General features: G+C 43.9%; 2 protein-coding genes across 10 annotated transcripts; both read right to left on the bottom strand.

The window, feature by feature from the left end:
- Positions 1-10: 10 nt before the first annotated feature.
- LOC115549428 (transcriptional repressor p66 alpha) lies at positions 11-14,140 on the bottom strand. 8 transcript variants are annotated; one of them, XM_030364601.1, is made up of 11 exons: positions 13,964-14,140; positions 7,370-8,101; positions 6,205-6,346; positions 5,352-5,480; positions 5,113-5,226; positions 4,908-5,027; positions 4,347-4,601; positions 3,085-3,358; positions 2,505-2,947; positions 2,026-2,293; positions 11-1,370 (listed from the first exon to the last, which is right to left on the bottom strand). In XM_030364601.1, the coding sequence occupies exons 2-11, from the start codon at positions 8,095-8,097 to the stop codon at positions 1,234-1,236; spliced, it is 2,610 nt and encodes an 869-aa protein (XP_030220461.1). In that variant the 5' UTR covers positions 8,098-8,101; positions 13,964-14,140; the 3' UTR covers positions 11-1,233. The 8 variants fall into 8 exon arrangements, with proteins under 8 accessions (XP_030220461.1, XP_030220467.1, XP_030220460.1 ...); XM_030364607.1 differs by lacking the exon at positions 13,964-14,140 and adding an exon at positions 13,674-13,813 and having other exon boundaries at positions 2,167-2,293; XM_030364600.1 differs by lacking the exon at positions 13,964-14,140 and adding an exon at positions 13,674-13,811.
- Positions 14,141-15,909: 1,769 nt separating this feature from the next.
- On the bottom strand, positions 15,910-26,641 carry mau2 (MAU2 sister chromatid cohesion factor). 2 transcript variants are annotated; one of them, XM_030364639.1, is made up of 19 exons: positions 26,306-26,641; positions 26,079-26,096; positions 25,912-25,977; positions 25,401-25,496; positions 25,197-25,291; positions 25,060-25,087; positions 24,814-24,966; positions 24,412-24,558; positions 24,176-24,266; positions 23,755-23,858; positions 21,003-21,080; positions 19,177-19,242; positions 18,919-19,002; positions 18,633-18,682; positions 18,461-18,538; positions 18,242-18,353; positions 18,039-18,129; positions 17,810-17,937; positions 15,910-17,384 (listed from the first exon to the last, which is right to left on the bottom strand). In XM_030364639.1, the coding sequence occupies exons 1-19, from the start codon at positions 26,537-26,539 to the stop codon at positions 17,310-17,312; spliced, it is 1,794 nt and encodes a 597-aa protein (XP_030220499.1). In that variant the 5' UTR covers positions 26,540-26,641; the 3' UTR covers positions 15,910-17,309. The 2 variants fall into 2 exon arrangements, with proteins under 2 accessions (XP_030220499.1, XP_030220498.1); XM_030364638.1 differs by having other exon boundaries at positions 24,814-24,969; positions 26,306-26,640.
- Positions 26,642-26,657: the final 16 nt, after the last annotated feature.

The raw sequence follows: 26,657 nt of genomic DNA, 5'->3' as shown, positions 1-26,657 counted from the left end.
CACACAATGGTTACAATTACTTGTATATATTTTTTATTTCTTAAGGAGCTAGGGAGAAAAACATAAACCAAACAAACATTATCATTAGTTTGTACTTTGCGGTACAGAATGGAGAGCAGAAAAGTTATGCGGTACAATGAGGGGCACAAGCGAATATTATTGTATTGCCAAGTTTTTTTTTTTACAAGAAAACGGCCCTATACATAGATTTAAGGCCTTACATTGGCCCCATCTATTGGAAGGACAATGATCAAATTCAGATGCAAAACTCTGGCTCTGATGTCCGATTCAGCTATGCAAGTTTGACTTTAACATCAGTACTTCCCTCACACACAAAATAAAATGACATGGTTGACATTATTGTAAATTAAGCAAAATACAGATGGTAATTACAGATGTAGAAAGAAATAAGACCATATTGCTTTGAGCTATGGAACATAATGAACTGAGAATAAATTTAAAGTTCGGCATGCACTGTAAAAACCGACAGAAAAAAATAAACTAGAGCAAAATTTTCTTGCAAAATCCACAATTGACATTGTAATTTAAACAGTAAAAATAACAAATAACTTAAAGTAAATACAAAGAAAATTCAAACCTTCCAACTACAGGGGTTATGTGCTGAAAGCTTTTCAAATCTATCTGATCGTCTTTAAACCCTAACGTGAAGGGGGTTTGTTTAAGGGTATGAAGAGATTCTGATTCTGATATATAGATATATATCTATATATAGATATATACCTATGTATACACAAGTAATGTATTCATTTGACTTAAAAATGTCATGAATGTGTAATCTCTTTGCTGGGTTTGTCCAGAGGTAAGTCGTGTACGCTCCAAAAAACTGAGTACTGCTATCTTTCCCCAGGAGGAACCTCAACATAGAACTAAAGAACAGTAACAGCGTGTACAAGTGTGCACACACTGTGTTTTGTATGTTTAAAAACTGGGTCACCTTCACAAAACAGGTGAGATACTTTGTATGTTCTTAACCGTAAATGAGTAAAAACAATCTTGCACAATGATCCACAAACAGTGATCTTAAAAATAAAAGCAGTGTTGAAATAGAGGAAACTATAACATAAACCATAACAGGTAAGCAAAAACATTTGTTTTAAAAGTGAGTACTTCCTTAACCGTCCTCTGGGGAGTGCTGTGGACCATATTATGGGAACTGAGGAAAAAGTAGTAACTTCAATAACAATGAATAGTATGAGATAGTTTTTTTGCACTTTATTTCCACGTGTTTGCTGTCTGGGAGATCGAGCGCGATGGAATCATGTCCAGAAGGTACTCCCTCTGACGAGCGTCGACGGTGGATGAGGTCTTATGGCCGGAAAGACTTGGGTTGACATAAGCCATGGTTACTCCTGTGGAAACAGGTAAACCCGCGACACATTAGCTCTGAACATGGAACTAAAGTGGTTGTCTATTTAAGTTAATCCGTTATTATATATAAAGTCCATCCATCCACCTATATCAATCTCTTTATCTATATAAATAGCACACACACACACACACACACACACACACACACACACACACACACACACACACACACACACACACACACACACACACACACACACACACACACACACACACACACACACACACACATCCAGGCAGAAAATGTAAAGATGACCATTGGCAGAATAACTACTTGTAATCTTACACCATGTACCTTATTAGAAAAACTGGTTATCCTACACCTTGTATCTTATTAGAAAAAAACTAAGTAGGGATACTGCTAAATGAAGGAAGAAACCAAACCACCAACAGAGGGGCTAAGGTAGGAGAAGAAGAGATTTAGGGAGTTGTTTTTGCCATGTCCGAAAACACGTCTCCTGTACAAAATCCCATCAACCGCATGGAAATACACTATGATACGACTCCTCGTTGTATTTGACGTATTAAAAAAGCACAGGACTTTTGTTTTTGGACGAGACAAGAAACGGACAGTTTAGAGAGCAGAGGTCGCAGGGGCCAGTGAGGTCGGCGGGCTGGGGTTAAGAGTGAGTCTACCTGTGTGGCTGTCGCTCTGCTTCTTCCATGCACTGGCTGATGCACTACCTCCGTGTCCGCTGACACTGCTTCTGCCGCTGATCCCCCTGCTGCTCACCTTTAAGCTCTGGGCAGAGGGGCGGGACACATGGGCATGCTTACCAGGCCGGTTGACCAAGGCCGCGGCTGCTACTGCGCTCTGCAGCTGGGAGGAGGAGGAGAACGAGTGGGGGACTCCCCTCACCCCCATGGACGAAACAGTGCCTCGGGACAGCTGGCCCTGAGGGCTCTGCAGAGGGGATGGAGGAAGATCATGGATCCAAAGCAGCAAAGGTAGAGAGAGAAGGCAGCACAAACGAAAACATGAATTAGAATTGAGTTATGCAATGGAGACACAGGATTTCTGTACACAAACAATGTGAACAGTTTATCAAATGCATATTTAATTGACAGGGTGGCAAATGCAGAGTATAGACATAAACATAAAGTGGAAGATGTACCTGCTTGATGCTGGAAGAGTGGTGGTGAACGATGTTCTGTCCTCTACTATGCTGGTGATGGTGCTGATGCTGCATGGAGGACACCCTCGCCTGGACTTGCTTCAGCTGCTGTGCGCCCAGCTGGTCTGCCTTCATCGATGGGGATGAGGAAGAGGAGGAGGAAGTGGAGGAGGTGCTGTGGGAGACCGGTGAGGCGGACTGCTGAAGGATGCGCTGCTCTATTTCCTGCTCCTGCTGCAGGGCCTTCACGAACGCAGCTTTGAGCCTATTGGTGTGCTCCGCTTTCAAAGCCTTCTTCTGATTGGATGACATACAGTCCTCACAGAGGATGGTCCCACCCTTTGCCTTGTCCTGCCTCCAGCGGCAGGTGAAGTCGGTGCTGCACTGGGTGCAGGTGAAGGGTTCTCTGGGATTAAGCTTAGATGTTGCAACACCCGTCTTTCCTGAGATGGACAGAAACAGGAAACCAAGGGGCTTTGTCAGTTAAGATAACATGGGAAACATATTTGTAAGATAGATTTAATCATCCTGCTAATTGTAAACATATAATAAGAGAGAACAGCAAGCAACTGTGATGTACCTCTGTGGATAGTATCAAGCAGATTTTGTACAACTTCTTCCAATCCCACCAGGTAGATGAATTCATTATTTGCAGCCGAGGGCAAGAAGTTGAATTCTGGCGCAGGGGGTTTTGGTGGAGGAATCTCCAAGAGGGTCTTTTCCAATTGTTTGCGCAGGGCCAGTTTAGCAGCAGCCTGGCGGCTTGCTGGGGTATCATTTATATTGACCACAGACATGTTGCTGCTTCCTGACTGGGATGTCATAGAGGAGACCTTTAAGTTGGTTGACGATGCCTTTGGGAATGGAACAATTATATAGGTTAATAGGTATAACAGATAACAAGTTATAATTTGTAAAAGCCCTTTTCTGGATGGTCAATGACCATTAACATATCAAACCTATTGCGTTACAAGAAAAAACTAGAATCAATTTACCGTAATGTAAACATTATAAACAATCGGTCAAGCTACTTGTATTTCTTGAAAACAAAACTTTTCACACGTCCTACTTTAGTTGATTTGGCTTCAATTCTGCAGAAAAAGTTGGTGATGGGTATCTGGGCCATTTTAACACAATGCTGGTCAGTCAGTCAGTCAAGGTGGTGGTTTTTCTTGCCGTTACTCGCTAACCACTTTAAGTTAAACTAGCTTGTATTAGCGAAATCTAACAAAAATTTGATTTATTTGTCGTCCTATTGCTTTATCTAAAAACGTTTAAGAAAAAGGCCCTTGAGGTGGACGCAAGGAGGTAGCACAAGGACGTAACAGGCCCGTAACCCCCTTGCGTTGCGGGAACGTGGGACCATAATCAGCCCTAGTAACTTATATATCAACGCGTCCATTTGAGCGCTTGGACGACGATCTGGTCAAATACGGCAACCCGGTCTGTCCTAATTTAAGAGCGTCCGCACCTCACATTCAAAACACATTCAGTAGCGCAATCGCAGATTCAAACAGACGTCTGTTTTTATACAAACATCAGTCGTTATTGAAATTGCAACAAGTTGTTTGATATCTAAAATAACCAGTCTTATCGAAAATTATGGGGAAAAATGGCTTATTAATGGTAATGAATGGTAATGAGAGAACCTTGCCACTTGCAAACTAGCGTATATTCAAATTATACAGAATGTGAATTATTATGACTATCAATGAATACCACCTAATTTAAATGAAAAACGACATATTTTCTTTTTTTTATAATAATGATATAAGCTTGCATTTTCACACAATTGTGGTTGAGTGCGTTTTCCGCATGTGTTAACTTGGAACGACCACATACCTGTGACATATTGACCAGCAAGTTAGTATTGCCAACATTGCCAACCCTAACGAGGCCTGACTGGCCCATACCCCTTTGGCCCTGGGAGCCGGGAGCCGAGATTCTGGTCCCCAACAGCAAGGGAGGGGGACCTGACCCAGGGCCACCAGAAGCAGCCAACTGCTGCTGCTGCTGCTGCTGCTGTTGCTGCTGCTGCTGCTGCTGCTGCTGCTGCTGACGGAGAGCCTGGATCTGCTGTGGAGAAACAGAGATGGGCTAACCAGGAAAACAAAAAGGAAGGACACCCAGAGCCAAGAGGGGGACAGCACAGGGAAGCGAGGGCAGAGCAGGTGGGGAAAGAGGGGGACATTGATAGCACCATAGCAGGGTAGACCGCAGAGACAGACACAGAGACAGACAGACAAAGCAAAATAAAATAAGCCATGGCTTTTAAGTCTTTAATAGTGTCAAAAGTGCCATCCAGTTTACACTACCAGACTCAATTGGTATTGATTTTCAATATGCTAATTATTTTGAGAAATCTTGTTTTGGTAGTTGAATGCTGATGTAAATGTGCCTTACCTGGGCCCCTCTTACGAGAGGTGGCATGATGATCTGGGAGCCATGCTTGGACGACAACTGCTGCCCGCCTCGCACTAGAGGGGGAGGGATAACCGTCCCCGAACTACGACCTGTCGCAATCTGTGGGGGGGGGGGGGGGGGAGGAACAAAAGGTTATTTGCTTTCTAGCTGAGATATATAGAGATAGATAGATAGATAGACGTACTACTTGTGTGTGTAGGTTTGTCAAGCGACCGCTGACCTGTTGGGAGAGCTTATTCCCTGTAATGGTTCCCCGGATCAGAGGAGGGGGAGCTGCGGAGCCAGACAGGCCCGAGGGCTGGGAGAGGAACGACAGAGGAGAAGGACGGTCATAAATCTCCCTATAGGAATATGTAAGGCGTGATGATGTTGCTCACCACAGTGTGCGTGTGTGTGTGTGTGTGTGTGCACTCGTGTGTTTACCTTCTGAAGTGTGTCCTTCTGGATCTGACTCTGTCTGAGTTTCTTAAGCAGCACCAGTTTGGCCTCCTCCAGCCTGAGCTCCTCTTTCAGCTGCTTAATGATGCGCTCCCTCTCTTCTGGGCTGCTCTTCTGCACAAGCACACACACACAAATACACCCCCACAAGACCATAACATCAATTAGTAACTCGCAGTGGTGGCAGCATGCAGATACTGGTAAGAATACAAATACACAACACATCGGCTAAGTTTGGAGGAACACAGATAGTGTACAAGAGCCTGTGCGTGCTTTCTATGTATTTTTCAAATATGTTGCTCGTCATCATCGTTAGATCTCATTTGATCTTCTGAGTCAAGAGAGGGCCAGTAGGTTGTCACAGCAGAAAGTATGAACAGCCTGAATTGACTAAAAAAATGGTATAAGACGAAAACAAAATGTATCAATCAAAAAAATCAATCTTCGATACGTTCATATCACCATGTTCCCCGTATGCACACGGCACCAGTAGGTGATACTCCTAAACTGGACTCAACATAGCTCTACATTAAGTAGGCCATGCCACAATATACAATATAAAAAATGACCCCTCATTGGTAACACACCTGTGATTTGAGTTACATTTCAATGTAATTTTGCCAGTTATCAGTTACTTTTATCAAAAGGATCTCATATTATAACCAGGTTATTAGGCGAGGTCATGCCAAAAAGCTACAAACAATCAGGGGATCGAACACAGTAACCTTTGGCTTGGAGTGAAGAAACCTGGCCACTCTCTGCTCTTATTTGGTCTGGGGAATGGGGAGTGAAGCTTGGTCGTGCACATGCTTGGACACATGTGATGGGTTACCATTACCATGAGCAGATCGGTGTCCAGCTCCTTGAAGTGGCTTAGGCCGTTCATTGGTGGACTGGAAGATTCATTGTCTGATAGGATGATGACGTCGTCGTCATCGTCGTCATTGGCTGGCGGACGCTTCTCCTTCTTTACGCTGTTGCTAACAGAGTCAATAAAAGATACAAACATTAATTTCCCAAGATTACTCCCTCTTTACTCTAAACACACTTTAAGAACACATTTAGAGATGGAGACTAAGTTAGTGGCACTCATGACTCCGGCTAAATTCAATACTCCAAGTATTGATATCTTACGTGTCTCTGAAAGCCAAGTCAGGCCTTCTTTATACGTTTATTTTAAACTGGTGCTAATGCCAAGCCACATGTGGGGGAAGCTTTTAATAGAAACGGCATGGGTATAAATAGAATATGTTTTTTCTTTATTCACAAGGGAAGGCTGGTTAAACTGAAGGGTAGCTAACTTTCACACATTTAAGATGAATGACTTGATGGCATGCTTACACTTATGTCTCATTTGCAATTATTTTGATTAATATTAATCACAGGAATGGGGAGGTCTTTGAACAGCACCTTATATTTCAGAATGTGGGCATTAGTCTTAATGACATCAGGGCATGCAGATAATGCGGATGATTGGGACAATTTACAGAGAGTCCGATCTCTCTCTTGACTGACCACTTAAAAACATAGTGGGGGTGTCGACGTTATTGGACTAACCCTTCCTGTGGATTCATCACTACTCTTCCAACGAAGTCACATGACAAAAAGTCATCATCACGTGTGTTTGTGTGTTGGGCCCCCTCCCACACTACCACCCTCCCCCCTGCTGTTCCTCACACCGTGGAAACCATGGCAACCCCCGGCTGGAACCGGTTTGTGACACACAGGCCTCATTTTGTGTGAGCAGACTTTTGGGGTTCAGGTGGAGAGCGGGGAAAATGGAGGGAGGCTGGGGGAACCTAGAACACGCGTACACACACACACACCTACGCATGCACTTTCTATAAGCTGTAAAGTCTTGGCGCATCTACACATATGCAATGTGTTTCTCCCTTCTACGTCAAGGGTCACCTCATACTATATTTAGGGCTACATTTGTATCTTGAGTTAGTTAATGGGAACTAAACAGGAACATTATTATTATTACGTAACGTTAATCTCACCCTTTTGAGGTGCTCATATCCACAGGCTCCGCTGTCTGAACCTCCACTTTAATGGTGGCTTTCACCTCCCCGGCAGCCAGAATACCGCCAGACCCCTTCGCTTCTGCCGGGCGGAGCCGGCTCCGGGGATCAACAACCACGGCGGGTTCTGCCTTTACCCTGCCGGCCCGGTCCTTTTGGTCAGTCCGGTTGTCTGGGATGGGTTCAACCGACTGCGAGGTCGGTATCTGCGTCGGGGTCGGGGTCCGGGCCGGGGTCGGGGTCTGGATCAGGGGCTGGATTGGGATCGGGGTCGCGGCCAGGATCGGGGTCGGGGTCTGGATCGGGATCGGGGTCAGGGTCTGGATGGGGGTCTTGATCGGAGCCTGGATCGGGGTCTTGATCAGAGTCTGGGTAGGGGTCAGGATCGGAGTCGGGGTCTGCTCTGGGTCCTCCTTCGTCGGCGGAGGGGTTTCGGTCGGCACCAAAGGCAGCAGAAGCCGGCTCAGCGCAGGTTCCTCACGACTCTCCGCCGCCTCGGGTTCAACCCGGGATGGACTCTGTTCATCAGTAAGTGCAGGACTGACGTCATGGTTTGGTTGGGCAGACTGGTTTCCTGGCTCGAGGTCGTCCATCTTGGGCTTCTTGCTGTCGCTCTCGGTGTCGGACTGCTCGGAGGGGGCCGCCGGGGCGTCTTTCTCCAGCGCTCTCTTCTGGCTGCGTGTCTGGCGAACCGCCTCTTCAGACATCCTCCTGGGGAGAAGGAACAGATATCCACCTTTACCTAGCAGTTACAACCACACATGCGTGTGCTAATGCAGAATGCATACTGATCATTTGTGGGACAAAAGGGGAATGTTTTTGCGTCTGGGCCTCGACATCATGTGACATGCCTCAATGAAGATACAACCATTGATATTCTTCATACAAATTAAATGCTGTGGTACAATCAGTCATGAGAAAATAAATGTCTAGAGATGGGCTGTTAGAAATAACACTAAAGATGTGTTAGTTTGGCAACGAAAACCACTGGGATCACGTCGGATGCATTAACGCAGGCCTTGAGAGAAACAGCTGGAACAGGTTATTCAGCAATATGTCTTTATTTCTTTAAATGTTGAGGATATAAATCTTAAATATTTCTAAATGTGACACAAGATACTTTGAACCTGTGTCTGTTTTAAGTGCCATATTTGAGCTGTAATCTTCATCTTAAAGAACAAACATGACCGACAACGATGACTGTCTCTACCAAAGGTGGAAGATAGAGACAAGACACAATGTTAGACTGCTGTTTGTGTAGTTGGACTCAGTGCAAGAATCTAAATAGACTAAGCTATTCCCATTCCAAGTGAATAAACAGAATGTATGACTAACCATGGCTGTATTTTAGACATCTCCCATATGGGGTAAATAGATAGAATTCAACAGAAACATACCAATGTTACCAATGTAATAACACCCAGATTTGATGCAGTTCCTCACACATTGTACATTTAGGGAGAAATGTCCTAACTTAATAACTTAAATGTTGCCCTTGAGGTTTCACACATTTCTGTGTCTGCTTGAAACTGATAATCGAGAGTGTGCATGAGTCACCACACCGGCTGAGTTCATGTGAAGTCCAATGCATTCTATACCGTCAGGAGCACGACACAAATCGGTGCACCTTTTAAGACATCAGATTCACTCTGCAACGGAGACTGCTATTGAAAAGAGCGACATGCATTATCTGTGTATATACCTCGCAAGTGCTGGCTGACCTTGAATCAGCTACAGGTGATAAAAGCAGTAAGGGCCCTGACGACCCCCATGTAGATGAATGTGGTCACTGTGGTACTGCTCTTGAGTGAGGTGTAGGCAAGGTATTTTAACATATAATTGACCCTGATATATGAAATATAATGATTCAAATGCACCAATGATGAAGTGTCTTTAATATGACTATAATTGTAACGCTATTTGATGGTAGTTTGGTCCACCTCTCTCTGAAATGGCTTTATGACTGAGCTGATGGTTTCCGCAAATGGCTAAACGACATCCTCCAACTCTCACACAAATGTATTGGACCAGACATCCACATGGTGGCTCTTAAATCACATTCGGGCCCCTCGCGAGAAGGTCTACATTGAGACCCTGCTCACTGCCTTAAACGGTTCAAACAATCGGAGAACAAAGCCACATTATTACACAAACGGAGCCGAGTGAGGTGATGTCCTCTCATACGGCCTCAATAAGCCCTCCGTGCCACCAAACCACGATTATAAAGAGACCACTCACTGGTCTCCCGGAACCACAGTGCACCCAACAACGCAATACAGGAAGCCGTGTGTTGAGGGGGGGAAACGGTTAACCCTTTCTGTTTGGACTAGTTTTCAGTGGCGTACTCTGTACTACACAGCCCTGCCCCGCCCCCCCTTCTTAAAATAGTTATGGTGGCGAGGCCGCGTTACCACCAACCGAACCGGACCAGTGAAGGAGAACCCACTTGAAACCCAACAGAAACAGCTCATGCCCAGTGGCTAGGTTGATCGGTGGTCATTTATTTGGATATTTATTTCTAATTACATTGATATCATGGAGATACATATGACATGGCCCTTCCCAGGATTCGGTGGGACACACAAAGCACATTTTTTTCCCTGAGAACTGGTTTAAACCGGCCGGCTAGTGTGTGTGTGTGTGTGTGTGTGTGTGTGTGTGTGTGTGTGTGTGTGTGTGTGTGTGTGTGTGTGTGTGTGTGTGTGTGTGTGTGTGTGTGTGTGTGTGTGTGTGTGTGTGTGCAGCTATGTGTGTGTGCATGCGTGGCTTTGCACGTGTGTGTGTGTGTGTGTGTGTGTGTGTGTGTGTGTGTGTGTGTGTGTGTGTGTGTGTGTGTGTGTGTGTGTGTGTGACTGTAAGAGAGGGGAGCCGAGGCAGGTTTAACCCTTAAGGTTCAGGATCAGACGTTGGGCTCCGAAGTCGGCGGTTATTCTACAGTCTGTGGAGCGGGGTGGAGAAGAGGATTGGGGTGAACTACGTTCTGTGTGGATTGGAGGGAAGGTGGTGGAGGAGGATAGAAGGGGTGATGGAGATGGGATGCCGTTGCACTACTCACAATCTTACAAGCCATGCACTAATTTCAAATGCCTCTTTGTTAGTTGTGTTGATCTCGAGTATAACTTTGGGTTCACTACACTCCCTACACCCAACCAAACCAGATCAACCCCTGCTGACCCCCCCTTCTATACAACCACCACCACAATCCCTACCCCCCCCCCCCCCCCCCCCCCACACACACACACACGTACAGGGACCCTATCTTTGTAACCGGGTGGACCAGGATGGCTGACAGGTTTCAGATGTCATCTGTACGGAAGCACACACACACACACACACACACACACACACACACACACACACACACACACACACACACACACACACACACACACACACACACACACACACACACACACACACACACACACACACTGATGGTTACCATTTTTCAATTTCAACATCATTATCACCCACTCATGACCTCTGACCGATACAAAAGTTCAACAAATCTCATGGCACAATCGCAACGTGCATCGTCATTTTTGTTCTGTTGTGCGTCCGCCATCCATGAGGCCTGAACCTGAGGAATTATTTGTTTATGACTTTTTCTTGAAAATATATTTGTAAGGCTTGAAATGTCAAAACGTTTACCGTTGTTCATCAACCATAATGCAGGCCTACCATCTGCAAATATTTACACAGCGAAAACATACTCGTAATTAAATAAATACCAAATTCACACACACCATAAAAAGCTCTGTATACGATTCACCTTCACACGGGTTCATCAAGCATATTGTTACTTCTATCACAATGTTACATCCACTACCTTGTGGCTCAAAGTTGGGGAGGCCTCCTTTGACTGTTTGCATCCTTAGACTTAACAGTAAGCAAGCTAGAGGGGAGGGTATTAAACAGAAAGATACATTATATAAAGTTTTCTGTGCCCTACATCTGCCCTGGGAGGCATGTGTATGGGTTAATCAAGACGAATCGTAGACTCAATAAGAAGGCAGGGGATGCATAGAGGATGACTAACAGTAAACCCCTGTCCCCCTGCCTTCCAACTTCTCTACATTTATTCCCAACCAAATAAGGGTAAGTATGACAATGTGCGACATAAAGATGTCAATTCTAGATGATCTGCCTCCACCACAACCACTGTATTTAATCTTTACAGGGTCCCAGACCTCCACTTGTAAAAACATAAAAAGGCGTCAAGGAGTAAGAAAAGAAGCGTGGGCTTAGGCTGACCCAGAGCTGAGCAGTACAAGCTGGACTCTGCTAGACATTGCTAGTAGACACCTGCCCTGCCATCTTAAAGCATTAGGTGCTGTGGGATGAATGGCTTTAGCTTAACAATGCGTGTATCTGACATCTTACATGTATCTATAAAGTGTGTGGGTGTCTAATCTATATCTATATCGAGATATAGATATAGATATAGATAGATGTAGAGAAAGACACATACAATATGTGTGGATGTGTGTGCGTTGTAGTCACGAAGTGCTGACCAAGCGCTTGGCCTGTGACCCCTAAAGTCATGTGCAGAGGCTCACAATGTGGCAAACCAATGAGCCTTTCCAGAACAGAGGCTCATTACACAACGACTCGGATTGGCTTTTTTCTGAATGTAAACATTGGGGTAGGTATTCATGGAAAGCAAACAGGGCGGAAAGACTGGTTGTGGGCACTTAACAATATCATAGTATGGAGCAAAGACGGGGTACAGCAAAATGTGAAAGATAAGGGTTTAAAAGGAGCACATATAAAAAAGAGATCAAGAACCATTTTAATCAACTTTTCAACAAATGGCTGCGCGTTGTTCCAACCCGTCCGACATAATGGCACTGAGAAGTGCCTCAGGCCCTAACTGAAGCCAACCTGCATTGTGCTCACAGTGGTGCTCGATCAATACAGCAACCCAGGGACCTATTGTTATCTTCAAATGATGCCTTTCAGGGCCATTGTTTAGATGGACGGACATTGTTCTTTAAACAAAAAAAAAATGCAAGTGGCTGAAAATGAGCTCTTTGCCTATTCTTTTCCAGTTAAATATGATCAATAAACGACATCCTACATATTTATGCACCCTGTATCACATGTCAATATATAACGGTTAATGATGCGCACGAGCGTGTTGTCTCCAAGCTGTAATATCTTTGTTTTTGTCCATTGCCTCTTCATACTGCATACTCACAACACCAGACCACGCTCCATTATCCGGCGCCGGATAAACTGTTGTTACTTCTTTACAAAAATGATATATATAGAACAGGCCAGCCCTGTTGTATAAATAGCAAACGCAAAAATAGTTTTCCATTTCCGTTCAAAATGCCATTAAAACAACCAATCGTTGCTTACATGGCCTATTGTCATAACAGTTCTGACAACAGTGTTATGATATAGTTACACTGTAAATATCATCTTGTAATGTTGAAAGGTGAATCATCAAATGTTTATCTGTCATGCTTTGGGGTTGAAACCATGTAGAAGAAACGAATAGTATTACAGGAGTCTTGTACTACAGCTTTGTCGGAGAGCAAAGGGACGAGCTCCGTCTCGAGAGGAAATGTGTGTGCGTGCATCTGGCCGTGCGAGAGGAAGAGTTCGTGTGTGTGCGTTCAGCTTTAAGAGGAGGAAGACTCCGGTTGTCACAGCGAAGTATGAAGATCAGCTACCAGATACAGAACCAACACTGGTGGTGCCACGGGGCTGAAACCAGACTGTAACGACCACCATTACACTATCTATTAATCCGTGGAGACGGATCCCTTTAAAAAGTAAACCCAGCCCACCCTGCGAGACCACCCGGCGTCCTCCGTACAGCACAGCCGCTCCGGAGGAACCGACTGTGTGATTAGTTAGCGAGCTAACACTACACATATCACACAACAAAACATCAACCCAGCTTAGCTCGGAAAGCATTTTATCACAATCATCTGACCTTGCTATGCTAGCAAGTTCACAGTGGACACCCACAAAAGTGATAAATAACACCCAGGTCCACAGCACCATTGCCCTCGGATTGCATGACCCATACCATCCAGAACCGAATCCGAATCTCTTGAGTACATCTGAGAAACCGGGGAATGGTGCGAATAGGGCAAACTTTCATCCCACTCTCCTCAAGTGTGTAATGTTAGGCCGCTTCACTGACTGTTTCCCCGGGTATCCTGTTCGAATAAGAACGTTGAAGTCAGAAACTCGGATCAACTACCGGCCGACCGGGATTGAGCATATCAACAATGCATCGATGACGACCTAACGTAATTACCCTTACCTCATTCAACGACTTGTGAATAACAACATCCAAGTCCAGATGGGATGTATACATCGTAGCGTATATAGAGAGAAAAACAGCACAAACGATACGTTTGTATCGAACCCCCCACCCGCCCTCCCTCGCTCAACCTTTGGCTCTGCGGAGAAGTGTTACTTTTCAGCAGCCCATCAGCTCCTCTATCGTCACAGATAGGTGGAGGAAAACCTGGCTCCTCGCGACGAGTCCGAATAAAAGGCTTCCCTCAATCCAGCCACAGAAAAACTTCAGATACACCTAAGTCAACTTACTCGGTCGATTTGGGACCCGTTCTCCCCCGATGGTCGACCAGGGGATCTTTTATCTGCAATTAACCTCGATAAATCGTTGCTTTTTAAAAATCCAGGGGATATCCTCTTTTTTTCGGCCCTCCCCGCTGCCGCCTCTGTTGCCAAATAATGCGCCTCAACACACATGGAGCCGCTGCGTCCTCTTTAGTGGGCATGCGCACCTCAACATACCAGGGCGACCACAGCACATCATGTAACCAGTGACTGACCACCATGGGGCAAAATAAGCCTGGATATGCCAGTGGTCCATGGCACCTTATTTTGTCTCATGTCGATACCACAGACCCAGGACAAGTGTCGCATTTGTGCCGAGATACCTGCACAAGACCCACAGGGTTTTATTTGTATTGATGATGTTGTATCAAAAAATGTACCCTGTGATATCCTTATCAAGAATCACCATCAAGGCTTAAACGTGAATAGAACTGAAGCAGGCGTTCACCTCCACTGGCTGCACTGTGGTTTGCACACACATGCACGCACGCGCATACACACTATCACTTGCACGCCCAGGCAGGCGCACGCACGTCTCCTTCGGTGTGATGTTGTGTCTGGAGGATGACGTGTTCGCAAAAGCTCATCAGTTTCATTCTGCTCTACCTTAAAATGCTCAAAAAATCGGAAGTTAAATTTGTGTCGTCAGAATTGATGGTTCTCTCATTCCATCACTCTATCCACGACCCCCCCCCCCCCCCCCCCCCCCCCCCCCCCCCTCATCTGCTGCCACAGATGAGTGAAGTCTGCTCACAAACCCCAACCTTTCAGTCTGACCCATTCTAGACCCACCGAAACGATAAGTTCATCAGACCAAAGCCAATTAGTATTGAATGACAATTGTCCTGAGTTCCTAATGGCCAATGGTGACGTTTCTTAAATATACAATTATTAAATAATAGAGACGCCAACGACTGTTGACTAGTAGACCTAGCATACTTGTGTTGCTGTCTTAAGTTTTATTTGTAAAGATGGCAATAGAAAAAGGCCTTCATATTTTGCTTTTAATATAAATAAGCCACAATTAGATCGCAGGAGTGTAATGTCTGGTATTATCCTTCATGCTGTGTTGAGCAGCATGTATAGGCCTACTTGCATTTCCAACATTATAGGGAATACTTCTGCATTCTAATATATTTGTCATAGTTTACTAAGCGGGCAACTGAATTGGATGCCTACGGGAATATTTGAATGTGGATCCGTCCTAAAGATTCTCTTCATGCATTTAGCAATGGCCGCTCGTAACATGACAGCTTCAACTTAATCCTCATTAAGTAGACTACTGTAACAATGCAGGAAGTCGTTGCTGCAGACGCGATTAGACGGGCTCACTATTTGGCAGGAAATGGCTCCTCTCAGCGCCGTCCAAGACACCTTTATATGCATAAAGTTCTAACTTTACTTATTACTCCGCTCTTTTATTCTCATATAACAGGCGTTCCGACCTCAGCTTTGATGAGAGAGAAAGAATGCTTTAAATAGTTAGTTCGGTGTTCACAATATCTATTCATGGTTGCTTAGAAGGTTATCTAAAATATCTCCATGTCCTTTTTGCTGACACTCCAAATATATGTTTTGTTGAAATAATAATTCGATGTTTTATAATCTGAAATGGGGAGCACTAAACCCTCAAAAACCCTAAAGTAGATCTACTAAGAATGGGCCAAACTACATAAGGCGTAGAACTACACACATATCCCATTTAACTGTTTTATTAAAGTAAAAACCCCGAAGACCCCATCAAATGTTAATTGTGTGGAATGTTAGTTTTTAAGCTGCACACTTTTTTTGCTTTTATATCTGCATACAAAAAATATATTTGGAAGATGCGTGTAAAATACATATAGTTTGAATAAGCAACGCAAAGCATTATGCACAAATTATTAAGATTTACAAAAAGACAGTGAATCACATACATTCTGAACTGTTTATTACTTTGATCAGTGGTGCTGTAACACAAAGCAACATATATTGATCAAGTTGTGCTTGAACAATGTGATTTTTTTGCATTTTATGTAAAATTTATAGAAAAAGGAGTATGTTGTTTTGAGATATCCAATATTAACAAGAAACATGGATAAACCTAAAGTCACTAAGCCATGCCTTTTCTTGTTATAATTGTATGGGAAGGCAAGAAAGATTTCATTTATGTAGCGATAGATAAACTGTAACAAGTAGTATGAACTAGTAGTAAACAGTCATCACAATTTAGTGAAGAAATTCTTAAACCGAACAAATGTGTGCCACCAGGGATTTGAGTATCAATGGGTAGAACTGAAGTAAATCATTTCCAAGAAAGGACAGTATGTAAAAGGTTAATCGTTAAAAGGCTTAAATTAAGCAAACTTTAGTAAAATACTTCATGACCGATTGTATTTATCCAGGAGATATGTACACATGCACCACACTCGAGACAACACAGGTAAAAAGAGTCAACAGGCTTAAAAGAGCAACTGGCAATAAAATGAAAAACCTGAAATCGTCTCAAAACTTTGTCCTACTAACAGCTATCAAGCCATATAGCTTGTGATAGGCCTACGTATATCTACTGCTGGACATGGTGAGCGATGGCCTCACCAAGCATGTCTACTCTATTACATGAGCAGCTCTGTTATAATAGAGTTGCATTAATGATGGTCTGCGAGACATGGAATACTTCATCATTCCACGGATTTATCATCACATTCTTTCCTCAAAAGTGATCAAAGAAACATACTAAATACACTTTAGATGTTTTGTAGGAGGGTCTATAGAGACTTGGTAACGATAGCAATATAGCCATTGTTATTGCTGTTCTGAGCATCAGGACATAGGGGGGTGGGGGGGGGGGGGGGGGGGGAGGGAAGGGAAACCTTGTTTTTCCAATTCACGTGGAAATCCCATCTGAGCCCATCCAATCATGGGTTCCGATGTCACGTATTTACATCGGATAACTTGATTGATTTTGGTCGGACAGACTACTCAATGGTCACGCCATAACTAGGGAATTTAAAAAGGACAGTATTTGTTAGAGTCACTGTACAGTAACAGTATCTTGAGGTGCCAGGCAGTGTGAAAGATAACAAAACCATTCAAATCATGCCCAAGATTATAATTGGGCTGTATGCAAAACCTTGCATACTCAGTTTCAAATCTAGCACTAGTGACGTAATGCACCCCCTTTTTTTATATAAACTTGGGTCAACGGGAGACCATTCATAAAAATCCCCCTCTTTGTCCAATGTCTGTCCAACTCCAAGTATGGAGTCAGATTAACCTTTTCTGCCTCACTTGCCCCCCAGCCCGATTGCATTGCCAGGCCTCCTTGACGTTCTCAGAGCAGGCTGGTGAGGCCCGTGGTGGGTCCATTCTGCGGCTGCAGCTGCACCGGTGGAAGGCCTTCCGTCCACTGAAACAGAAGACACACTGTTTACCAAAGGAAAAGGGACACTCAATTGTCTAGACTCCATTAGTAGGAAGGTTGGTTTTCAGATAAAGTACAAAAAAACAAGGTTACAACCAGCCGCGCTCTACAGGCAATGGGTCTAATGATATAAACGACTGCACAAGCCCTGGTTCTCTGCTCTACGATACAATGACACCACGGTAAGTGAGCTGGAAGGCAAACCACCGTCATTGTCGGCCAACCCACATAAGATACCTTACATAGGTGCTCTGGAAGTTACATTGACAATATTTACATGCTTACATAAAATATATAAACTCTTTAAACCGTGTGATTTCACTGTGCCATCCACTTTCAACCACAGACAAAGCTACACACAGAGACAGAGAGAGCTGAGCAAGGTAAACGATGGATTGGGTGGTGCTTACTCCGATGAGGTTGTGCTCTGGGAGGCTGCAGGCCGCCATGTGATCCTGCAGGAGCTGCTGGGAGAAGGTCTGGTGCATCTGGGCTGCCTCGTGGGCGTCGATGGTGTTCCCACAGGACTTGTTGAGATCTACGGGGGGGGGGGGGGGGGGGGGGGCCGTGTCAGCGTGCGGGGCGGTGAGACCAACACTTTTAGGAGTCTGAGCCTGCCGTCGGAGCAGCGGATCCTACCTTTGAGGAGAGCCGAGGACCAGAGCTGCACCGACATGTCCGGGATCTTGCTGGCCAACTGCATGGCGGGAACCACCATGTTGCTGCTTTCCTGTTGGAGAAAAAAAACACAGGAGGCAGACTGTTTGGATCAGGCACACGCACTCAAACATACACACACACACACGCCTTAAGATGCGATTCAAATAATAGTCCCCGTTTACCCTGTGGTTCCCTAGAACAAAGAAGATGTGGCCCAGGAGCACCAGAGAGCAGGCCGTCAGCCGGTTGAGGTCCTCTGCATTCGACATCTTCAGGGTCTCCCGCAGGAACCTCCTGTTGGTGCAGACGTACGACCGCGTCACACTGTGTGTCTGCCATCATGATAACCAGACCATCTGTGTTAAGGGGCATGCGACAATGCGATCAGAGCACAGTCTTACTTGGCCTCGTTGTAGCGCCCTTCGAAGAAGGAGAAGAGCCCTCTGATGTAGAAGGCTGCCGCTCGCAGACAGTGAGAGCTGCAGAGAAGACACACGTTAGTGGAGAGCCGGAGGAGCGACACTCACACACCAAGTGATAGGACCATGAATCTGGGGTGGAGTCCTGCTTTACCTAACGGGAAAGTTTTGGTCCGGATTAATGCGCTCCAGAAGACTGTACAGCTGTGAACAGAAAAAGGGCCAATAAGAACAGAGTATATGATCACAGAACAGAACAGAACAGAACAGAACAGAACAGAACAGAACAGAACAGAACAGAACAGAACAGAACAGAACAGAACAGAACACACACACACACACACACACACACACACACACACACACACACACACACACACACACACACACACACACACACACACACACACACACACACACACACACACACACACACACACCTCTTGCTGCCGGTTCCCTTCCCGGATGTAGACGCTGGCTAGGTTGGTCACGATGAAGGTCCAAAGCTCCTGGTGCGTTGTCATCTAGGAGAGAAGACGGACGTCTACTTAATTTATGCAAGATCTACTAAGAATGGGTGTGATCTTGCATCCATTCTTAGTAGCTCACCTCAGTGTGTGACTGAGGTCTCATAGAGTTCCCCTAAATGCACAGTGTGCTTGTTCATCCGCGGTGAATATTTCACACACATAACTCACCTGAAGAGCGGCTGTGAACTGGGCCTCGGCGTTGTCCATGCAGTTCACGGAGATGCAATAGAGACCCTGCCGAGAAAAACGTACAGGAAGTAAGTTCCCAAATAGTTATAGCGTCAGGCCGCTGCCCGCAAGGAGACTTTGAATGTCAAAGCCGTCCACGGTAAATGCACTACATGACTGGTCTTGACGATCAGTCCAGCCTGGCCCTCGGGTCGCTGGTCCACGCTACGAGACCTTGACATGCGGGGGGTGGGGGGGGGGTACACACACGTGAAGACTCTACTGCCAGATAATCAGAGTCTTCTCCGAGAACTCACCAAATCTCATTGCTCCCCGTAGCCCTTCTGCTTACGTAAACGGGAGGTCTGCGAGGTGTATTTTTGCCCAGTAGCAGCTGGAATTATCGTCACCTCTCTAATTAAAGTCAATTCCACTGAAACAAATGTTTCAACCCTGGATTCTTGCAGGTTGGAAAATATGACGGCTCCGGTAAATAGTTAGGCAGTAGTTTTCAAATTACAAGGAAGAAAATGATGGTTTTACGTGGGATTGTCAACATTGAATCCCGATATCTGAGTCATCCGTAGCGAAGTTTGTTCTAATTGGCTGTTGCCACTGTAATCACAGATTTTATTCTCAGTGTCACTCAATTTACACAAGTCGGGCCTGAAAATATTGAACATGGTTGAAAAAAGTCTCTGCCCACGAAACTCGACGTGGGCGGCAAAATGGCGTGACTTGAGACCCCCAAACTACACGATCATCAAAGCTAACCTCAGCCCCCATCCCCCTCTCCTCCCTGAAGGGGGGGTTGACGCCAAGTGGGTAGGGGCCTTTAATGTCTACGGCTGCCCTAAATGCATAATCTTCTGTCCAGCTGACTTGGGAACATGACCTTAATATATCTTTCACTACTAGTGGAATTCAATTTAAGAGGCCAGCTTTGAGCTCTTTTAAATGTGTGAGAATTAGGATTATACACTCAACGATTCGGAGTAAAGCATATATTAACTTGCAAACTGTAATTAGTCTGGAATTCCAAAGGGCGTCACCAACGGGGAGAGACCAGAATGCCTCTGGACGTTATTGAATAGGCCTACCACCCATCATAGCAACAACTGGGTGACGCAGCAGCGAGTGGTGAAAAAACATACTTCATCTCAACAAAAGCACAGTCGTCGGCTCTCCTTTAAGTGAAAATATACCGTTGAGTTTGTTTAATACTGTCTCGATACCATGATTAGCAGACAGTTCTGCGGCAGCTATCTCTGTTGTTGTTTTATGGCCTCTACGGCTTATATTCTAAAATAAAACTGATATTTAACTGGAGGGAGCGCTAAGCAGCCTGCTTCTCTTGGGATATGGGATGGAGGAATACCTGGATAGCTGAACATGGGAACAGCCTTTCTGTTAGAGGACTTTGATAAGGGCCGGGAGGGCCACCTGGGCAGTGTCCACTTGGTAGTTAATAATACAACCCTTCTGTCCTACTTCTCTCATTTGTCTTTCATTTCTGGCTTTGTGCGGCCTGCAGTAATACCCATGCTCATTTTCAAGCTTCTATTAAAAATGTTAAGTGGGGTAAATAATGAACCAAAAGAATATATCCTGTTGAGGGATTTGGGCGACACCCTCCCCACCCCTGCCATCAGCTTTTTATTTTTGTTATGCATTGTTATCTTGTTAATTTCCTTGTTAATGTGCATTTTGTATCATGGTGAAAATCAATAAAACTCTTCATAACAACAAACATGAGGGTCGTGGCGGTTTTTAAAAGGATTGTAATTCTGAAGTGTTTCGGTAAAGTACAGTTTCCTTGCACTTACCAGGAGCGTATGAAGCTGGGCAGCGTGGTTAGTGAAGAGCCGGGACGACTGGTGGAACAGCTGGCATACCTGGGAGATCTACACAAAGACCAGTGAAAACACAACACGGTTAACCTATCGTTGAACTAGCAAGGCTATGTACAATTCAAAATATCTGCCGTTGCAGATATCGGCTTTAACCCAAATGAAAACATTGACAACTATTTCATAGCTTTATTTCTGTTTTGGTAGTTAGGCAGTAGGGCTGAACGAATAATCTAATTCAAACCGATTTTGCAATGTAATAGAACGCAATTTTCCAATCGCAAATGGCTGCGATAAAAATAAAATAAAGTGTTATTTTTAATGTCGAATCAATCATAGGATACACAGGGCTACAGTACACGTGACATGAGATTGAGAAAACAACTGGCAACGCTATAGTTTGATTTGTTGAAAAAGAACATGTTAACATATTACATGTTTATTACCACAACTTGGAGATAATTACATATAGTGGTAGAGACACGTTTGTTATTTTTAATAGTTCTGCACTTTAGTTTGTTTGATTTTTGACTGTTACTGAAATCATTAAGATTCGTATAGATATTTTCTTTTTCTAATATAAATTCATGCATCAAGTCTGCAGGAAACAGTTGGTCATGAATTTTGTGTTGGTCATGATTTATTGCTTGTTTTTAGTGAATAATACAGAAGAAAATGAACTTTAAAAATAAAATTTGCATACTAAATTGCAATCGCAATACTTGTCAAAAAAAATAAATACGCATTTCTATGGAAGCATATATGTAGCAAAATTCAAATGGCAATGCAATTTGCAATTCAATAAGTCATTTCATTATGCAATTGACAATTCATTATGCAATTTAATAATTTAATTTGTAAATACGTTATTCAAAGTGTATATTAATATGCAAAGTGACAATGAAATCCTCAATGAAATTTGCAAAAGTTATAAAAAAAAAAAATAGAATAACAGTCAAACTTTTTGAGTTCCTTTATTCAAATTGAAAAGCTATAGCATCCCCATGATTGTAATGCAATTCGTGTGTTGCGAAATTCAAATTACATTTCAATCCGCAGACTGCTTTGCAAAAGATTTTGCAAAATCGTTGGTTGTCCTGCTTACTACAGTGAGGGTTTCAGTGCGCCCTAACAATGAATCCCCCGCCCCCTCCTTTGTCCGTTCTATTTGGGAACATGTGTGGTGGCACATTGATTCTCGAGCTCGCTGCTTTGCTTAGAGACGATCCAGAGCAAGAGACTACACCACATCAGGCGACCGAAAGGATAGCGAAAGAGCGGATCGCATAATTTTTGGCTGAGTTGAAGGCAGTGGAAGGAAGCACAACATTAGGTTTTGAATAAATGGTGTAATGGCCTCTTCTTTTTGGAAAATGAGACAAATACCATGGTGTATATCTATAATAACATGGAAAGTCGGGTCACAAGTTGATCTGGCTGCCTCCTGCTCTTAGGAAGACTAGGTGTGCTTTTTAGTACTGCAGATGAACAAGTCTCTGTGGCTCAACAGCACAGTGGAATGGAATCACAACTTGAAATATTTTCCCCCGAAAATTGTAGGAGTTCGAATCCCATATTAATTATAAAAAAAACACACATTTTCCATTTATTTTGGCTTAAGATGGTTCTACGTGACAAGTTTCCTCCAATTACTCTCCAAATTTGCGCGCCCTTCTCCGGTGCGCTCCGGTGCAGGCATGCTGGTCGCTGTCTCGGACCCTGCGTCCCGCTGCTCCACTAGAGCTGCAGCGGCCATTCACGTTATTACTATATACGTCAACCCAGTCAAACCTGGCACAATGCTAGGCATAGAAAAGAAAATGCCAAGTGTGGATGATCAGCTGGTCTGACGAGGAAGTGACGTAGTTCCCGCCCAGACGCGATTGGCTGATACGTTTTGCAAAATCTTTTGCAAAACGTTTTGCAAAATCTTTTGCAAAACGTTTTGCAAAGCGTTTTGCGGATTGAAATGTAATTTGAATTTTGCCTCACACGCAGCATGGCGAAGTGCATTGCAATCAGGGGGACGCTATAGCTTTCAATTTGAATAAAGGAACTCAAAAAAATTGACAAAATGTTATTCTATTTTTATTGTTTTAACTTTTGCAAATTTAATTGAGGATTTCAGTCAAATTCACTTTGAATAACGTATTTACAAATGACATTATTAAATTGCATAATGAATTGTCAATAGCATAATGTAATGACTTATTGAATTGCAAATTGCATTGCCTTTTTAATTTTGCTACATAAATGCTTCCATACTTTTCGATTATTTTCCCAAATCATTAAGCCCTAGAAAAAAGTGCACAATTTCATTGGTATCAAACACCAAAAATATGAGAGGTATTAAATAAGCCCTTATTTTTCGTGAAACTGCCATAATCTACTTTTTCAATTAGACTAATCCAGGATGTTGTCTCTGGGTCATAAGGTCACCTATTAGACACTACAATGGGCCACCAGAAACCCACATTTTGTCTTTATCTCTTTCCCCCTCTCAAAATGAAAAAACAAACAAATTAAAATCCAACAAAGCAATAATTTCTAAATACAGTGGCCAGGTCGTAAAAGTGCAATTGTGGGTATGATTTTTTTTTTAGACACAGCTAGGGCAGGGGGTTAACTAAATGTTTTTCTGTGTTTAAGTTGGTCAGAAAATCGACTAATACTGCTTTAACCTCTCAACCAATCAAACCAATCAAACAATAATGGTAGGACCACCCACCTCTTGCAAAGCTGTAGCCTTGTGTCCCGTTACCAGCCGACACATGATGATGTGCTCCAGGAGAATGACTTGAAACGTTGGCAGGATGGGACTGCTGTCCAGCACTGTAACACAATGCATCCCAAACATCACAACGCCACACATGACAACACTATACCTCCAAATCATAAAACTACACACCAACATCACAACACCTCCACATCACAATACAACACAACACATCCCAACCCTACACACCAACATCCCAACACCTCCACATCACTACACAGCAGCATCCCAACGTTACCCATCCACATGTCACACAACGCTACTACACATCAACATCACAACACTACGAATCAACATCAAATCTCTACACACCGCAACACCGTCACTATTCCACCTTGGGATGGAGAGCAGCTGTGAGAAGAGAACCACCTACTTTTCAGCTTCTCCAGCTGCATCAATGCTTTGTCTGTGTATTTCTGGGCCTTTTCCAAGTAACCGGCCTGCATGGAGTGCATTACGGTGACCTGACAGAAAAATACACAAAGACAACATAAAGACAAGGAAATACCTGTAAAGCAAATAGCAAATAGTGTGTGTGTGTGTGTGTGTGTGTGTGTGTGTGTGTGTGTGTGTGTGTGTGTGTGTGTGTGTGTGTGTTTGCAAACCCACCAGGTACACCAGCACACACATGTGTTCCTTGGGCAGCCAGTGGAAGAGGTCGGCCGAGTTGCTGGGCAGGATCTCGTCGTCGTGCAGCGTGGATATGGTCTGGATGCACTGCTGCAACTGCTTCAGGCAAGGCTTCACACTCTTGATCTAACACAAACATACAAGCAAGATGATGCTTTGCATTATAAAGACAGAAAACCAACAAGGAGGTTTATCTAATAATGAATAGCTAACGACAAAATCATACCTTAAAAGACAATGTTAATAGGGTTCGGATCTCTCAATAAAGCCACTACACCTTCCTTGAAAAGATTCCCCGATGAGCGAACATATATACAGGGCACTTCAATCCATACTTCAAAATAAAAGTATGCCCAAACCAACTGGGAATCGTCACCGCACCTGTCCGGCATCCAGGTAATGTGTGACCTGCAGCACCAGGAAAAAGACCCTGAGGGACTCCTTCTGGATGGGGTTTCCGTGCCAGTTCTCCACGATAGTACTGCACAGGGTGAGCAGAGGGTGCACCTCGCTCAGCTTGCGCTCCATCAGAAGCAGCTGGAACCAAAGCGACGTGGATTCAAAAGCAATGAGCGCAAAATATATTTCTAAATATTTTGAATGTAAAATATATATTTTTAACCTTACCATTCCTTTACTCAATAAGAAAAGTGCTCTGCAACAGAAAAAAAAATGTTTAAAAAAAGATATAACATTTTTTTTAAATGTTGGAAGAATACACAAATGGTTCATATTTTAAAGGGTTGTGGTAATGATCGGCTGACCTGGTGTATTCCGAGCCTACGACCCTTGCATATTCCGCTCCTACCCCTAGAAGGTCGCATGCGGACACCAGGTCTTTCTCTAGGGTGTGCAGTTGCTGCAGGTGAGAGAGAGAGAAACGGTACAAAATACATGAACAAAGTTACCACAGGTGTCCACAATTATATCAGACAGGAACCTGTGATATGGGACTATTGTTGTCTTACGGCGAGTTGGAACAGCAGTCTGCAGTGCCAGTAGGGCGTCTGCTGAGAGATCTGGATGGCCTTGCGCAGCAGTGGCTTGGCCGAGTCCACCAGGTTCTGTGACCAGAGTGGGACAGGTGAGGTTCAATATGGCAGGGGAAAACATGACTTTAAGGACAGACCATTTGTAGATGGTTTTGTCCTTTCTATTGGTGGAGTCCAGTGATCCGTATTGCCTACTTGGAGAAGGAGAAGTTGAACAACTTTTTTTATAATCTAAACTAACACTAAAAATAATGAGGATGAAAAAAGAAAGACTCATTTTGTTATTTGGACCAAAAAGGTTGTTATTTTGGAAAAAAATTGAATACACCTTAATAACAAGAAGTTCATAATCTTTAATAAAAACATAGCAACATGCCATACATCCTGATCCCATGCAATTCCTCCAACGTGGTAGATAGGCCTATCCTCTGATGTTGCAAAAGATGCATGTTTAATATTGGTTGGAGAATAGATATTATGTACATACCTGCTGACAGTATAGCTCTGACAGAAGACTTGCTGCTTCGAATTGGACATCTTCGAATTGAGGGATCTGAGAGCGTTGATGAAGGACTATTGTTTTTGTTGAATAGTGTAGTTCGTGAAGATACACGCATACATTACCTCTCACATTTTGAAAAATGAAAAGGATACTTGTTGGGAGATGAACCACTGTTGGGGAAAAAGAGAAACGGCTTGATTTTAAATTATATTTAAAAAAAAAAGAAGCTGATCACAGTGGTCTTCGCAGAATCAACCCCGTGATAGTAAGTTTGACAAATGTCTGTTTTTGCCTGTGCTATTGACATAGATTCAGTGCGTAGTGGGCAATGGTGCGGGAGTGTTTTATCCAGCTTTCTCTGATCTGCTGATCTCCTTACCGCTTTCTCTAGATGAGTCCTGGCCAGTTCGATGTTCTTGGTGTGTTGATACAACACCGAGCCGAGCTGGAGATGTGTCCGGGCCTCTATCCTCTGGGTCGGTTTGAACTGAAACACGGCTTTCAAACAATGGACACATAAACGAATCTTAGGCGGACTCGACGTGCGAAAGTGCTCTGCAAATCCTAGTAGGGCCAGGTACCACGACTCCGGGGCTTCTGTGGCTGTCGCCATTTTAATGGTCTGACAACAAAACAACAACAAACCTTGAGGAAAATGGTTAAATTTTTTGTCGAGGTCGTCTGTTAGCCGGGCATATCCGGTCCAGTATTTTCAGAATTAAAGCCAATAT

Source organism: Gadus morhua, chromosome 8 (assembly GCF_902167405.1).
Source record: "Gadus morhua chromosome 8, gadMor3.0, whole genome shotgun sequence".
NCBI lineage: Eukaryota > Metazoa > Chordata > Actinopteri > Gadiformes > Gadidae > Gadus > Gadus morhua.
This window is presented reverse-complemented; position numbering and strand designations above follow the sequence as displayed.